Source organism: Suncus etruscus, chromosome 5 (genome assembly GCF_024139225.1).
Source record: "Suncus etruscus isolate mSunEtr1 chromosome 5, mSunEtr1.pri.cur, whole genome shotgun sequence".
Classification (NCBI taxonomy): domain Eukaryota; kingdom Metazoa; phylum Chordata; class Mammalia; order Eulipotyphla; family Soricidae; genus Suncus; species Suncus etruscus.
This window is the reverse complement of record NC_064852.1, coordinates 52273528-52291647: the sequence shown is the minus strand read 5'-3', so window position 1 is coordinate 52291647 and position 18120 is coordinate 52273528. Positions and strand designations below refer to the sequence as shown.

Genomic DNA, 18120 nt, shown 5'->3' with positions numbered 1-18120 from the left:
TCAATATGTGGCCCTAATGATACAAAAATCCAATATGTTACTATGAAGTTTCAATAGAAAGAGTAAGCTTATAAAGCAGTCATAATATTTAATAATGAAGACATTTTATAAGGCATTACATTGTCCTTATTTGAATTACTATAAGAAAAATGAAAATAAAACACAACTATACCTATGAGATGAGGACAATAGAGTTTTTAAGCAAATATTTTTTTTCAAATTGTCCTGATATTAAATAATAGTTTGCTGTTATTTATCTTTTATGTGCTTCTTTGATCAGACAAATTTGGAAGGGAAATAAGCAAATATTTTTGAAAACTAATTATAAATATCTGTTTTTTAGAATTCTAAAAGGATTTTAAACATTTCTTTCTTAAATTTAGCAAAATTAATGCTTCCCCCTAATTGAAATAATGAAAAAAAACAGAAGTGTAGAAATTTCCTTGACCAAAGAGAAATGGTCTTCAGGCCCCCAAAGTCATGTTCCTTAGCAGCCATTGTTGTGATCTGTTTCCACTACAGTCCTGCATAGTAGGCACCATTTTGTCTTCTTCAGAGGGTTCATCAAGACACTGGTTACTGTTCACATGCCTCAAGGTGAGTCTCTATAAAAGATAGCCAAGAGTTAGTGAAACCTGTTTCAGCTATGTCTTCAGTAACATGTCCAAAATCACTTTACAATCAATATTTTTCTTTTTAGTATAAACACTGTGCTCTCTAAGAGATTACAGAATTGATTATGAAACAATTTTCACTATTTTATGTTTGGAGCATTGTCTAGCATTTTTTATTTGCAGATGGTTAAAGAAATTGGCTGACATTCATTGTACATTGCCAAGATTTTAGGTTCTTTTGTAAAGAAAAAAGGCCATTTTTGAACTATGAGTTCATTTGAGGGATACAAATATTAGCAATCTCTGACAAAAGCTTGCTTTTCTCAGGCATATGTTATCCAGTAACCGTTTAGTAAACATGCAAAGAGATGTCACAGCTGTGACCCAAATGAACAAAACTGTTCCTATGCTTAAAAAAAATAAAGGAAAAGCAAAAGTGGTAGCAATATATGAGTTCATGAAAATTTCACCACAGAATTCATTTTCATAGAAAAAAATTTATCTTACTTCAACATGCTTGCCTTTAGTGGTCTGAGTTTAAAAACTTAAAAATATATTAATTTAGATAAAATATAATGAATAAAAACAGAAATCTTGTTTCCAGGCATGGCATCTATAGTTTAGTCTCTTCATAATAGCAATATTCATTAACAATCATCCTCTTAATACCTAAATGCCTAAATAAAATCTCAATCATTGCATCCTATTAACTAGTCATTTTATGCTTTCTTTCTCTGAATTCATATTTAAGTCTTCATACTTTATTCAGTTTAATTTATGCACACTTATTGAATATATACATGTACATGTACACAAATACTATTTTGATAGATTTATGGGAAATACCTAAGGCCGTACTTGATAAAACACTCTTCAAACTGAAATACTAAAATGTATGGGAGGTGATTTGTTTCTATATTTTGACAGAAAAAAGAGAAACATACTATACATTTTTTGTTGTAAATAAACTGAAGTTAAAGACAAACATTTATTTGGTTTCCAAAACTACATTAAAAGTTGGATGTAAAACTTTTGGTTGGGGGGCATCAACAGACATGATCGAGATGTACTGCTTGAAAAATTATTTGGATAAGGAATGCAAACACCCTGGCCTGCATCATTTTGAGAAAAGATGGAAGATGCATAAATAGACAACAAACAAGCAGGATATTAACAACAAGAGCAAAGCTATTAGATATTCTAGTCATGTTGAGATTAAAGTCTTTTTCATTATTAAAGTCTTCTTAAAAAACAAATGGAACCAACAATAAGATAGAGAAGGGAAGAAATTGCCAAAGAAAGGCAAGAAAAGGGCTAATGTTCATAAATGATGCTAGAAATTATGTTGTTGGCTATAAACAATAACCAAAATTTAAAAACAAATATAAAACAAAACCAAAAAGGTGCTAGAAGAGAGATGCTAGGTTAAAACCAATTTTTGTTTCATAATTTAAATCTTTTCTGTATATACATTCTTTTTGAGTGAGATGGGTAGGGAATTCGCCATCAGAACTCAGGGCCACTTCCTGCAGTGTTACTTCAGTATCACTTAGTGATACTAAGCCCATTGTTTACTGTTGTGATTCTTGAGCCCAATAGTGGGTGCTGGAGGTCTCAAAAGCTGCATTAGAATATGTTGGGTGGTGGATATAGTTTGAAGATATCTGTTAAACATTGTAAAAAGGATGTATATGTATTTATATCACTTTGAATATGGATTATAAACAAAATCATTTAAAATATTAGTAATTAAAAAATCTTCCTTCCATTTTCAACAGTGATCAGGGTCTATTGCCAGCTCCGTGCTCAATGCTACTTGAGGAATCACGTGGTGGTGAATGTTGTTCTCCTACATGAAAAATATGTGTTCAGCTCATACTTTTGTCTCTCTGATCCTTCATATATATTTCCCTTGAAGCATTTAGTAACAGTCTGAAGTAACTGCTTTAAGAATAAAAACCAAACGCCAAGCCCTCCATTTAAAATGTGATGCAGTAGAAATACTAAAAGACTTATATGTATATGAGTTACTGCTCCTCTACTTACAACAGTGAAGACTTGTTCAAACTGTCAACTCATTCTGCTAAATTAGATTCATTCTCAGAGCTTACTTCTCACTTCCCTTTGCTGTTGCTATTTCGGCTGTGATGATTGGGTCTCTGACAATCCCATGTGTTTGCTCTGCTTGTACTCTTCATTGAGCTGTTGGCTGGGGACTGCACACTTTGGTTGTGGGAGTTGCATGTGGCCCCACTGGTATTCTCACTCTTTAATTTGATGCTCAGACACATTCTGGTTGTAGGGGCCACAGAGGGTCACACATTTAATTTCTGATACTCATGTGCTTAAGAGTCACATATAGAAGATCACATAATTGACCTGAGTGCTCAATGCTCAGACATATTTTAGTCAAGTACTCGCTGGAAGCCTGATGATTTAGTTATGGTACTTGTACACACATGTTCGTGATGCCCTAATCACCAAAAACTATTGTAGCACTGAGGGTCTTGAGAATCTGAGATGCCAGGAAGGACTTTGATGATCATATGTGAGTAGCACGATGGATAAATTCTTAACTTCATACTTGTAAAGCAGGCAGTCTGGCACTGAGTCATTCCCAAAACTCTCATTGTCAGATATTTTTAAACATTGAGAAGATATTCACAAATTATCCAAGAGTTAAAGAAAAGGTATAATTGAAATAAGTATTTCTTATAATAATCATGCCACTTAACCAACCATGAAGAAATTCTTAGAACTAATTTGCTTCGTAAACTTACTAAAAATTACATTTTGGTAAACACTTTTAAATACATATGCATGAAAGTTTTAGGTTTCATTAATAAATATGGCAAATATATAAATATCCACATAAAATATCTAAATGAATGCTAACAAATTGAATAATTTAAAAAGTTCCAAAATAATCATATCTTGTCTATATTTTTTTATAGCAAAGTAAAAATTTATTTAATTTTGAGCTCTAAAGCAAAATCTATTGTCATATAGAAATAACTATAGTTAGCTTAATAAGGGTTCATGTCATAATATTTTTCAAAATATTTCTCTACGTAAATATCTGAAATAAAGATAAAACTGGAAACTTCCTAATAACAATAATCTAAAAACTATTTCATCTCTGTGTATTCTAATCATTGAGCTAAGAAATAAAACAAATTTTTTGAGAAAATAGTAGTTTTTTAACTCTGTTTTCAAGAAGTAGTTCACATATCTAAACAGCATAGCAAAGACATTAAAATAAATTTAATAAAAATCTGTACCACAAGCCTTCAAAATAATTAAAGAATATAATCAGTAGAATTTTCAAAAACACTTCAAAAATTTCCATTTATGTATAGTTTCTTAGTAGCCATATTTGCAAAAGGCCATCATTGCATGTTTCCACTGAGGGATGTTGAAAGACATCAGCAACTTTGCTTCCTGAGAAACAGGACTGGGTGATTATATGGGTCTGTTTGACAAAAAAAATAATGAATAATGACAAAATTAAGTACAAAAGCAGTAATCAATCAATCATTCTTGGCAACATACTATTTCTACTGGATAAGAATAAAAGGCTCAAGTCACAATAATTGTATCCAAGGAGCTGTGAGCTGCGTCTTTTTTTTACTGACTTTTACATCTATATTTTGTAGAAGTAAATGAAGATAAAACTGAGAATACAAAATATGTGATTGAAATCAAATGATGATGTATTTTGGGAAAATTATTTTGATGATAAAGATGTAGTTCAATATTCATTATATTAATACAACTATTTTAGTGCTGAATGAGTTATTTAGCAAATGGGTATTCAAAATAGTTTCTCAAGTCAATAACTTAAATTGAAAACAGGAGTTTTCATTGCTTTTGTTACTTCAATTATATGCCATACATTTTTGTTGTTGGGCCATGCACAGTGGGGTACTCAGGTAACCTCTAGGGATCAAACCCAAGTCAATTTTGTGCAAAGACAGTGCCCTACCCAATTTCTCTGGCCCTAGGCTTTAAATTCCACTGAGAACCAGGAACCATTTCAGAATAAATTAATACATGGAAAAATTTCCAAACATTATTTTTAATTAATTTAATTTTCTTCTATTTCTTTTTAATGTTTTGTTTCTTATCCCCTCAGGACTTAAATTTCTGGGACTGTGGCCACCATAATGCTTAATACCAGATTACTAAAGGCACCTTATAATTTTATTGATTCATACTTTTAGTGAAAGTGCAATGAGGAAAACAAATTTGGACAATATTAAATGACATTTCTTGTCAGCTTAATGGATACAAACCACTGGAATTACCTTTTCAAAGACATATTTTCTACAATAAATTGGGATAAGAAAATAACACAAAATTTTCTTTTTAAAATGCATCGACTTCTTATATAGTTTGATTTATTAAGGAAATTTTAAAAACTGTTTCAGTGTGTACGCATGTATGTGTGTGTTGCTAAGGAATAAATATATAAGTGATCTATCATTAGATTATAACCTAGCTCTGTTTTTCATACATTTTAAACCAAAGCTAAATTTTCCATCTGTATTCTAAAGTTTTAGGTTCACTAAGCCTCTATCCTTCATAATTCTTTATCTTCAGCTATTTTCTTTTTTAAAGATTATTCAGTTAATGTCACATTAACTATTATTATTATAACCTATCATTATCACAATAGTCCAAGTGCTTTAGAATTTTACATGATGTAAAAAAGAAAAAAACTGATTTTCTTTGCTCTCTAACCAAAAACATAACTCAATTCCACTAATTCTTAAGAGATGTAATTCCAGAACATAATCCATTTTTTCTTTAAAAATACCTTGTCTTGGGGGATAGAATGAGAGCGCAGTGGGTAAGTATTTGCCTTGCACATGCCCAACCCTGGTTCTATCTCTGTCATCCCATATGGTTCCCTGAGCACCACCAGGAAGAATTCCTGAGTGCAGAGTCAGAAATAATACCTGAGCAGTGTCAGGTGTAATCCCAGAAACAAAAGCATAGCAAAACAGAGCAAACAAAAAATACCTTGTCATATTTTCCTCTGAAGTATGATCACAAAAAAGGCAACACATTTTTATTCTAGAGATTTCTAAAAATTCAGAAACCAGGTAAATATTATAAGTCATATAACCTTGTTGAAATAAAAAGGGTTTTATTAAAATACTAAAAAAAGTTTGCAATTTTATTTGCTTAAATGTTTTTGCTAACTATATTCCTTACATGTTATTCATTCATGATTTGCATATTTCATATTAGCTGTACATTATTTTTCTTTCTAGTATTCTTTGTTAATCATATCTGACCATTTACTTTTAGCTTGGATAATATTATACAAAGCTGTCTTGCAGCCTACTTCTAAATATCTTTCTTAGAATTTTATTAACCTGTGAATAAGAAATGGTGTTACTTGGATCCTAATCTATTATTAGTTTTATTTCTAATATGGTAATGAGTAATTGCCAAATTCTGACAGTATTTTCTAAGATTTGTAAAAATTATATAGAATAAGGGGTCAGAGAGATAGCATGGAGGTAAGGCATTTGCCTTTCATGCAGGAGGTCATTGGTTCGAATCCCGGAGTCCCATATGGTCCCCCGTGCCTGCCAGGAGCAATTTCTGAGCATGGAGCTAGGAATAACCCCTGAGCACTGCCGGGTGTGAGCCAAAAACCACAAAAAAATAATATAGAATGAAATATAATCATTTAAATATATATACAATATCAATGGTTTTATTAGGAATGCTACACAGATAAATGACTATCTTGCCTGTTACTTATTACTTACCTTGAAATTATATTCCAATTTACCTGTCTCTCATAAAAGTAAATAAAAAAGGTGGGATTAAGTAAAGTCTAAATAGAAACTTCTGTGATTTCTTTAAATACCTTTCAACATATTTACCTGTTAAAAAGAATACCTTATTTTGTGGCTCGAGGGAATATTTGATACAGATGGTTATCAACTTTAGAACAAGTATTATCTTAGTCAACTTGCTCAGTCACATGAAAAACAAGATATATTTTTAGCATTTTATTCCTTCTTTGTGTTTCAAAGTGTTTGTTAAGCATAAGTGATCTGATCTAAAATTAGATATTCACACTGTATGCAGCTGTCTGCATTTTAAAAAAGAAATGTGATTATGTATACTTATTACAAGAAAAATCTAAATTTTCAATTGATTGGAACACAATTATAATATCCAAATAGAGTATAGAATCCATGATTCAAATAGAATATAGATGCTAATTTTCATAAAAAAGTTAAGGTAAAAATCACTTTTTTAATTTATTTTTATTTTTCATTTTATAAAATTTTATTGAAACATTGTGATATACAAAGTCCTTTGTAGTTGGGTTTTAGACACTCAATGAATCAGGGCCAATCCCACCACCAGTGTCTACTTCTCTCTACCAATGTTCCCCAAGGGCATCTGGATCATATGGGAGCTCAATTTCAGTTCTGCCTTTTTATTAATATCTTTATTTAAACACCTTGATTACAAATATGATTGTAGTTGGGTTTCAGTCACTGGTGAAGGGGGGCTGTTCTTTAAATGACTGAAAGTTCTGTCCTTTTTTAACACTACCAATGCAACTGAGACAGCTTGGCCCCTGCCCCCATCCTTGCATTTTTCCTCTTCCACTCAGTTTCTTTCTTTCTCCTCTCTATATACTCTGGGGCCAAGGGTAATTGAGACAACTTCACACAGTTAGACCACTTCACTTCTTCATGCAGTTATTCTAAATACCACACATAAATACCAGATATCAGTCTGTATTTATTCTTCTTCTTGCTTTCTTCATTTAACATACTATCTTCCAATTCTATCCATGTAGCTGCAAATTGCATGATTGCATCATTCCTTATAACTATGTAATATGTGGTACATATATACAATGAAATACTATATAGCTGTATTTTTTAAAAACATAGTGTTGAAACTGCATATTTTCCCTCTTGTTGAACTCAGTTGCAATGGACTTTTATAAAACTAACATCATCAATAAAATTCAAGATAATGTAGACCTGGTAGATATGTTATTGTCTTGCTAAGGTGCCCAGGTTATCTCTATGTTAAGCTTATTATATTATACTCTGAAAAAATTACTTTTATTTAAATTAAAAAGCTTTAGATGAAACATATGATATGTACATAATATAAGACTAATAACTCTTTGATATAGAAATAAGAACAAACCAAGCTTAATAATATATGAAAATGGTCAAGCTTAAAAGTCAACAACACTAATTTGAAAATAATGAATCACATTACAAACTGTTACAAGCCAACTACATGGTTATATTATTTATTTATTGCCCATATTTTATTTGCTTGGTTGGTTGAATTTTGGCCACATTCAGCAGAGCTTAGGGATTGACAGTGTACTCAGAAATTACTCTTGGTAGGCTTGGGAACTATACGGATGCTGGAAGTGTTTGGGCCATGCACAAGGCAAATGCCCTACCCACTGTGCAATTGCTCTGGCCTATCAATGTGATTAACTTCACTCAAATAAGAGGAGAAACAATTGGTAAAAATTTTAATTAGAATTTGTATATCTAAAGATCATAATGAAAGTTTTTTTTTATAATGAAAGTTTTTTATTACCACCTGCTTATCTAGATAATATTTATTACAGGGTAACTTTATTACAAAATACTATTTGCTAAGAAAAATGTTTATGTGAATAAAATTACATTAATATAATTTACATAATCATACCAATATTTAATAATATTAAGTATTAAATATTAATATTTAATAATTTATTTCATGTATAAGACTATAAATTTAATATTTCAGATCATCATAATTGTAATCATAAAATTGTATCTAAATTTTAATTACTTCAACTGGTAGGAAGTTTGTAGTAGAAAGATTGCTTTAGTTACAGAAACCTGGATTCTGATTATGGAAGCATTTATAAACTCTTGAATTTTCATTTCCTAATGTAGAGACTACATATGAAAATCCTATTATCTATGGGACTGTTGAAAAAAATCTCATGATAAAATGGGTACAACTATGGAAACTTAAAATTTTATTCTCTTCTCTCTTTCACTTACCTAACAAACAAACCAAAATATATGTATATACTCCATGTTAGCAGTTTCATGTTTCTTTTTTTTTTTTTTTTTTTTTTTTTTTTTTGGTTTTTGGGCCACACCCGTTTGACGCTCAGGGGTTACTCCTGGCTATGTGCTCAGAAATCGCCCCTGGCTTGGGGGGACCATATGGGACGCCGGGGGATCGAACCGCGGTCCTTCCTTGGCTAGCGCTTGCAAGGCAGACACCTTACCTCCAGCGCCACCTACCCGGCCCCAGCAGTTTCATGTTTTCTCTGGAGATTTCAACTATCCTGCTCTATATATAGTTTGCTTGTTTAAGACTGTAAAGACTTTGAGAGAGAAGGTGATGGAATATATCATCTATTCACATTGTGAGAAACACAATAAAAGTGATAACTAGCTTTCTTTGATTACTTTATTAGACCCTTAATCCTGCCTCTGCCACTGGCTTAGTTTCCACTTGATGGAGGTTGAAAGAAGAGCACTGAAAGGAACATTCAGCTCGGTAATTCTGTGAACTCCACCAAATTTATTTTGCTTTGAAACTGCAGCACCTCAGAGATTTCTTAGACAAGAATAATTTTGCCCTTGTTACCAAAAGCGCAGAATTTGAAATGTGTGTGTGTGAGAGAGAGAGAGAGAAGAGAGAAACACACACAGAGAAAGAGAAACAAACACACACACAATGAGAGAGAGAGTGACAGAGAGAGAGAGCGACAGAGAGAGAGAGAGAGAGAGAGAGAGAGAGAGAGAGAGAGAGAGAGAGAGAGAGAGAGAGAGAGAGAGAGAATATATTTAATTGAAGCAGCAGCTAGCAGCACTTGCCTGCCTTCCACAGGTTAGACTATGAGAATAGAGTCACCTAGGAATTAATTAGCTGTCTATGCCATTGCAGCATTTTCCCCTTGGGCTCTCTTTCCCTCCCATACTTCTACTTCTACTAGAATCTTGTCTTTTGCCAAAGTATATTTTTATGCATTTCCAAAAATAAAGATATTTTTCAAGAGTGTATAAAAAGAATAAGGGCGATAAGTGGATATTTAGACGTATCTTTTTCAAACTTTGATGTGATATAAAGGACTAGGAAATTTACTGAACTGTGGAATAATTTATTTTGTCTGGAATGGTATGCTCATTCCTTTTTATTTTCTGTTTTAGGGCCATACCCAGAATTTCTCAGGCTTTATGAATGGGGGTTTCTTTCGATGTTGCTCTGGATTGTTCTGGACAACACTGGGGATCGAACCTAAACTTTCTACATGTAAAGCTTGAGTTCAACTCATTGGGTTCTCTCTCCAAGCCTCTATTCCTAATTTCTAACAATTTTCTAGGTATTATTACTAACCTTACACTTTGGGTAGCACTGATTGGAGCTGTCTACAAACTATTTGGCCAATTCCCAAAATTAATTCTCTATTTAAAGGCTAAACTATTCAGAGTAAATTCTTTTTTTTTGTTTGTTTTTGTTTTTGCTTTTTAGGCCACACCTGGTAACTCTCAGGGGTTACTCCTGGCTCTTCGCTCAGAAATCGCTTCTGATTTGGGGTACCATTTAAGTTGCTGGGGGATCAAACCGAGGTCCGTCCTAGATTAGCACACTCAAGGCAGATGCCTTACCACTTGCACCACCACTCCAGTCCCTATTCAGCCAATTCTTATAAAAAATATGATTAAAACAAAACAAAACAAAAAAATAAAGTATAATTATTACATAAAATACAAATAATTATTTTATTTATTTTTTCTATGATTCATACATTGTTTTAGTTTGGAAAATTCTACACACGGATTTAAAAATGTTAAAATTAGACAAGTTGAACAAAATGATTTATTTTTAAAACTATAAACATATTAAATAACAATAAATTACAGTGGTCTAAATATAAACAATAATGTTTTATTAAAATTTTTTAATATTATAGGATATCACAAACTTTGTTTTAGAAATACACGCAAAACACAAAATTTCACAATACTCTAAAATAGTGTCAATAAAACTATTTGTCATTCAAAATAGCAACTTTACAGAACCATATTTTTGTCTTAGATGACTCTACACACTTTCATTCTTTTCAGAATCCTTTAATATTTAATAATGGTGCCCTCTGGTAAAAATTTAAATGCAAAGATATACCTAATTACCAACACTGGTGAATGGATTAAATGATTAACATAGAAATTTTTGTCCCCTAAAATCTTTAGGTTAGTGTAGAAGTTAAAGTGGCATTTATAATTCAACATTCATCTTGTTTTGTTTGTTTTGGGGCTTTATATTTGATAAACATTAACAGTGCTCAGGACTTGCTTTGGGCTCTGCACTCAGAGATCACTTCTTGGGGCACAGGAAATAGGTAGGCTGAGGGGGATAAACCCTGGTTGCCCACATATAAGGCATTGTGGCCTATCTGATTCACCTTCATATAAAAATAATATATTTTTATTATTTATTGGTAAATATATGCTCTTTTATTATTTATAAAACAAGTGCAGTAACATTTGAGAACCACCAGGTGTGGCCAGAAAACAAAACAAACAAAAAGAATTTAACGCCTAGTCAGGTTATAATCCTTATATCACACCTAAAAAACTAAAACATAAAAATTAGCATTAATAATTTACATAGTAATACATATTAATCATTTACCAACTTTTTCTAAAAAAGGAGCCTAGTAAATTATTTATAGTTTTAAAAATGATACATTCTTTGCTCATTATTTGAAATTAATTTATCACTAGTGTTATGAATTTGGTAAGAATTAAATTTACATCATTACTTTATCTTATTAAGTCACCAACCATTTAATAATGTGGAAAATGGAACCAGGATGACCAATCCTTATGCTAAGCAAAGAGAACTGAAAGAAATAAAGCTATTTCAAGGCAAATTTTCTACAGCAGAGAAAATATTTCATTTTTATTAGCTCCACCTGATGGTTGGTCTATTTCTTACACACTAACTGGCTATAAATCCCTGTTAGAAATTATATTGTTTTCTTTTCCTTTTTCTCTATGAGATAGAAGTGCAATACAGTAAAAATTGCTACACTGACTGTATGTGCAATTTGTTCATTTAATTTGTAAAACATTTTTAAGAGATCATTCATGCAGATCTTGTCAGCTTTTTTCCTTTAAGTTGAAATGCATCAATTCCACAAAATACAATGTACGTTTTTAGAATTTAAAAACATTGTGCAATTTTTGTTTGGATATCTTCAAACATACATACCTCTTAAATAAATTACATTGTCCCTTGACAAATGGTATTGAGCACATGCCTAGTGATCCTAAATTGTAAGCACAAAAATTGATTTTTATTATCCTTGAACTTGTTTTATACTAATGTAATAATAATGTCTAGTAACACATTTTACTCCATTAAATATCAGTGTAAATGACATCCTACTCTGCTATCAAGAGATAAGTACATGAGTGCATGACAATACACTTTTTAAATTAAGGAAAAAGAACAACTAAGAATTTCAGTGTTTGAAAAAATTAACTGAGATTAAGTAGTAAAGATCAGTAATTTAAGCAAAATACTATACCTCAGCATCATATTCCCATAACTGATTTCCTCTCATATGGTGGCATTTCAACATGATTACAGGTCCATTGAGTCTAGAAACATCCAAGCACAAGTCATCTGTTCGAATTTCTTTGTCAGCAGTATATGAAAATACCTGAAAACATTAAAAATAGAAAATATAGAAAAATACTTATCTGTGGGAATTTTTTTTGTTGTGGGGCTAAACCCATTGCTGCTCTGGAATTATTCCTGACTCAGAGCTCAGAAATTCCTCCTGGAAGGATTTGGGGACCATATAAAATGCCAGGGATGTAACCTGGGTCAACTGCATGCAAAGCGAATACCCTACCCACTGTTATATCACTTCAGCCCCAGAAATTTTTATATTTGATAAATTTGTGCTTTTTACTGATCGTTGCTCTTCTGTGACTCCATCTCTCTGAAAGCCTTTTCTCAGCTGCAGGATCAACTCGGAGTCATCTACTTCATAGCATTTTGGTGAAAACTCAGTTTAACAAATTAAGTTGTTATTATTTGTCTTTACTACACCTGCCCTATACTTATTTTGTAAAGCTCCTAACAGGTTTGAACTAATTAAATTCATAAACTGCATGAGACACAGTAAAGAACAGTCCTTATTACTATTGCATTGTAATCCAACTCCCAGTTATAAAATGATATTTTTCATAAACATTTTATATTTTCCTTACTACAAGCACACCACACAAAGTTAATTAAATAAGAGTGGCTTTTAAGGACTGTAGATATTACCTTCTCTCAAGATCTTATTAAATAAAGGTAGGCTTTTTAATATATTCTTTTAATTCTCAACAGGTTCATTAATTCCAAGTGTTATTTAATAGTCTCCCTTTTTTGTTACTTCTGTGAATAATTGAACTATAAAACTTATTATTAAAATTTTAGTAGCATTATCAAGTGAATAATTATAAAAATCTTTATTATCTGTTAGTTATGATAGTCCAATGGCTATTTTCCCCTTGCAGAAGAAATTTCAGTGTCATTTCCCTCCCCAAAATAGTCTAGTGGAAGCTGAGGTAGTAATTTTTACAAGTCAATTATACACTTAAAATAATACTCTGAAAATAGAACAAGTCAATCTTGAAATGTGTTGTCTTTATAGTACTTCTACATGTGATGTCTAAGAAAATTACAGGAAGTCGTTAGGAGTAAGTTGCAAAGACAATGATAGGATTTATGTACCCTCTTAAGTTATTATCTTAAAAGAAAATTCTTCTCAAAGTCATAATATATTCTATTCAATAATATAAAAACCTCAAGAGGCCGAAGAGATAGCACAGCGGCGTTTGCCTTGCAAGCAGCCAACCCAGGACCTAAGGTGGTTGGTTCGAATTTCGGCGTCCCACACGGTCCCCAGTGCCTGCCAGGAGCTATTTCTGAGCAGTTAGCCAGGAGTAACCCCTGAGCGCCGCCAGGTGTGGCCCAAAAACAAAAACAAAAATAATATAAAAACCTCAGGGTGTATAAAGATCATTTCATTGAACTATAGGAAGTACAAGTATAGATTTTATATGCAGAATTCAGAAAAACATTTAACACTTTTAATTAAAAAGAAAAATAACCAAAAGAATAAATGAAATACCAATACATGTATTTGTATTTTTCATAAACAATGTTAATATTTCTTAATAATTACCAACACACTTACTCATATATAAAAACATAATGCTTATCTCAGTATGCTGCACAAGGCACTCTCAGCTTGGTAATTGGGATACCTAGAAAATACCCGCTGAACCTGATGTGAAATCTTTAGAAACTGTGTCTTAAGATAAAATACTTGAGGCACCGGAGCAATAACACCATTGTAGTGTGTTTGCCTTGCACACGACTGACACAGAATTGATCTTTGGCGTCCCTGAGCTGGGAACCATTTCTGAGCTCATAGCCAGGAGTAACTCCTGAGTGTCACTGGGTGTGCCCCTCCCAAAAAGATAAAAATACTTGAATACATAAATCATGTATACAAATAAAACATTTTACTTATACCATTCTATATGTGACTGTATAAAATAGATTCCTATATTAGAGAAGTCTGTGTTTGAGGATGCATGTTATCTTCTTTACCCTTATCCTCTGCTTCTCCTGCACCTGCTTTTTCTTTAGTTAGCATCATTTGCCACTGCTGCTCCTTTACCAGAAAGCAAGAGGTGGATGGAGTAGGGAGGATGCAGATGGGTAAGACACTCGAAAACTTTTTTTTAAAAAAGTAGTATTTTAATTTTTTATTATTTTTTATAAATTGTATTATAACATCATGATTTACCAAGTGGTTGACAGTATAATCATTTCAGGCATTAAATGTACACAGAACTGTTTTGACTGTGGGAACTACCTGTGGAAAGCACATAGAAAACAGAAGAAACTTGGGCAAAAGTTATTTCTAGTTGCTCTCAGAGGTATGTGTGTATCTAAGATCAACAAGAAAAAGTCAGATGGACCTATAGAAAACCAGAAGGCTTAGTTTCTTTTCATTGTATTTAATTTTATTGTTATGGCAAAATGGCCTCCAAAGCTATATTCATCGGGTCCAAAATGCCCTATAGCAATACTAGGCCAACCAGGCTCAGCAGTTCAATGTTAGAATCAGAATATGAACAGTTACTTTGACCACATAGTGTTGGGTCTAGATCCAGACTTGAAGGCCTCAAGTCTCCACCCAGGCTTGGGGAACCAGGGCAAACTGCATGTAAGAAACACCGCTTAGCTCCTTAATTCTTCTCTGACACCGACCTCTACTTAAAACCTGAAGGCCAAGGTCATGTAGTTTCAGTGTTAAATCACAGATTCAGTCATTATACTCCTTAGTATATATCCCCTAAACACTACATGTACACTTATGCTAATTGTAACATTATTCACAATGGTGAAGAACTGGTAGCAGAGGCCTAAGAACATATAGCTAGATAAAGAAATTGTGGTACTTATACTCAGTATTACTTGGTTATTAAAAATATGAACCTTCGGGGGCTGGAGAAATAACATGGAGGTATTGCATTTGCCTTGCATGCAAAGGACAGTGGTTTGATCCCGGCATCCCATATGGTCCCCTGAGCCTGCCAGGAGTGATTTCTGAGGGTAGAGCCAGGAGTAACCGTAACCCCTGAGTGCTGCCGGGTGTGACCCAAATCAAAACAACAACAAAAATATGAATCTTGCATTTTGCTACAACTTAGATGGAACAAAAAAGGTATCATGTGAAGTAAAATAAGTCAAAAGGAGAAGTAGCAAAATAAGTCACGAGGACAAATAGCAAATGTTCTCATTCATATATGAAATATAAAAGTAACTAAGGAATGGGACTGGAGTGGTGGCGCAAGTAGTAAGGCAGTCTGCCTTACCTAGCTTAGGACGGACTATGGTTTGATCTCCCGATGTCCCCCAAGCCAGGAGTGGTTTCTGAGTGCAGAGCCAAAAGTAACCCCTGAGAGTCACCAGGTGTTGCCCCAAAACCAAAAAAACAAAAAACCAAAACAAAACAAAACAAAAAAAAACAAAAGAAATAAACATTAGTCAATGAAAACAAACCCTTAGACTTTTTCTACATAACTACTTTTGTACAGTAGAGTTGGGATTGCAGGGTGGTGGGAATAAGAGGATTGGTGAGAAGGAACTTAGGGATAGTGGTAGAGAAATACTGCCATTTTGGTGGTAGTCAAACTCTAACTACTAACTCTATACTAACTAAATTCATCCTAATAATGAGAATGTATGAGGGAAATAGAAAGCCTGTCTAGAGTACAAGCGGGGGTTGGGTGGGGAGGAGGGAGATTTGGGACATTGGTGATGGCAATGTTGCACCGGTGATGGGTGGAGTTCTTCACATGACTGAAACCCAAACACAATCATGTATGTAATCAAGGTGTTTAAATAATATATATATATATATACATATAAATTGTATCATGTCTAAAATCTTAATGATGGATAGTAATTTAAAACCTAAACTCATTTGAAAACTGAAAGCAATGTTTTCTCAGATCTGTAGTGCTAGCAACGATATAAGAACTTAGATTAATCACTGCAAATTGAAAAGCAAGAAAACCCCTATTTTGTCACTGAAACCAGGCTGTGCCTTCTCCAGCAAAGAACTCACCGGGTACCAGGCGCCCTCTGCTGGCAGTCTTGCCACAAGGCTTCTCTATTTAAAAATACGTTTGATTCAGCTATGATCTACACAGTTCTAATTACACACCAAAGTCATGCATTGGATTTAACAACCCCCAACTGTTTCAAAAGACATAAACTGGACACATATGTCTTTTGAATACTTTATGTGTATTTTTTTTGACAGTTATAACTCTTTCTAAATATTCTTTTACCGTGACTATTCTACCCACTTTTTATCTTGTCTTCTCTTTGTGAGCTGTTCAATAAGGAATTTCGGTGGAAGAATCCCTCAATTTAATGCTTATGATTGAACCATGTCATGGGGATTGTTGGACTTGTTCTTATGGCCCCCATATGCGCCAATAACGCCACGTGGCACTGTTCCTTATTTGCATAGGCACATTAAAATGGGAAAATACTATACATACAAATAAATTCTTATCTAATAGAGATTGGAACACACAAATCTCGTAGTGCAATGGGACCTTACACCCTGAACATGGATATAATGACCTGGCACAGGCTTCAGAAGAATGGGCATCCTCCATTCACCCCTGAACCAGGGAAGCTATCTACGAAATATCCAAGGTTTTTCATAACAACACCTGGAAGCAATCCTCTACCAGGGAAGACCCTACCACTGCTCTGACATCGACCTGCTCAAAAGAGACTTTCTTTAACACTAAGAAGACTTGACAACAACAACGACCTGCTTACAGGACAGGGCTCTCTGCATTGCCCTTTAATTGTGAGGTGAAATGAGAGGACACTCCACACCATCCTGACTGCAATGTAGGATATGCAAATTCCAAGATCTTTAATACAGAAACATGATACCAACAACAGAGACTGTGTGAAAAATAAAAGTGTAATGGCACTACAGACAATGACTTGGATTGAACAAACTAGTTTGCCTGGAGCCTAGAGTTGGTCTTATGCCAGGAAACTTCAGGGGTAGGGTCTCCTTGTATTTAGGCCAAGACATTTCCTTTCCATGTCCCTCATATTTTGGTGGGCCTATGCAAACAATAATTGCCACTCTAACACCGTTTTTACTGTACTCCTTTGACTCTAATCCTAAAGAAAAACAATCCACTTAAACTTTTGAGGTTAACTTAAAGTAATATGCATGTGCATGGAAATGTAAAAAAGTACTTTGCCTTCAATGTTTAAGGAGTTACATAAGTTTTATGACTTTAGATTGCTTTGTGTGCTGCTAAGAAATATTACGTACTACAATCTGTGGACTTGAGGGACAAAGTAATTGTACATGAGTTCTGTTTTATTTTTCTTAATGTTCTTTGGCTGAAAGTTCAAAGTTAAGATATCAGCAATGGGACTACTGAGAATTCTATTTATGGGTAATTGTCCTTCCACTGTAACTTTACCTTGTCCTCAGTCTTTGCATCTTTGTTCTCATAATTAAAGATAAAAAAATAATAAAAAATACGTTTGATTCAGTTATGACATATATTGGAAATTCTCTAAATTTCTATTTTAATTTATAAAATAATTTCTAGGCTCATTTCGATTAGAAAATAATTTCTATAAAAGTTCATATTTGAAAGGACTCTATAGTAGGTTCATTTTATGCCAGTTGCTTCATTTTTCAGGCTATCTGAAGAGATAGAAGGCAACTAAGTTATGAGATTAATCCAATTTGCATTCTTCCATTTGACAGTTCTGCATCTTATACCCTCATTTCAGTAATTTTGGCGCTTTGCTCAGTCTAGGAACTATTTTAAGTATTTGAAATTAA

General features: G+C 33.1%; 1 protein-coding gene across 1 annotated transcript in view; it reads right to left on the bottom strand.

Annotated features, from left to right (window-relative positions):
- Positions 1–268: 268 nt before the first annotated feature.
- GALNT13 (polypeptide N-acetylgalactosaminyltransferase 13) overlaps positions 269–18120 on the bottom strand; it is a 623731-nt gene continuing 605879 nt past the window's right edge. Inside the window, exons 12-13 of the mRNA XM_049773003.1 lie at positions 12232–12366; positions 269–605 (exon numbers count right to left, since the gene is read on the bottom strand). Coding sequence (XP_049628960.1) covers positions 465–605; positions 12232–12366 — 276 coding nt within the window. The 3' untranslated portion in view covers positions 269–464. The remainder of the gene's footprint in view (positions 606–12231; positions 12367–18120) is intronic.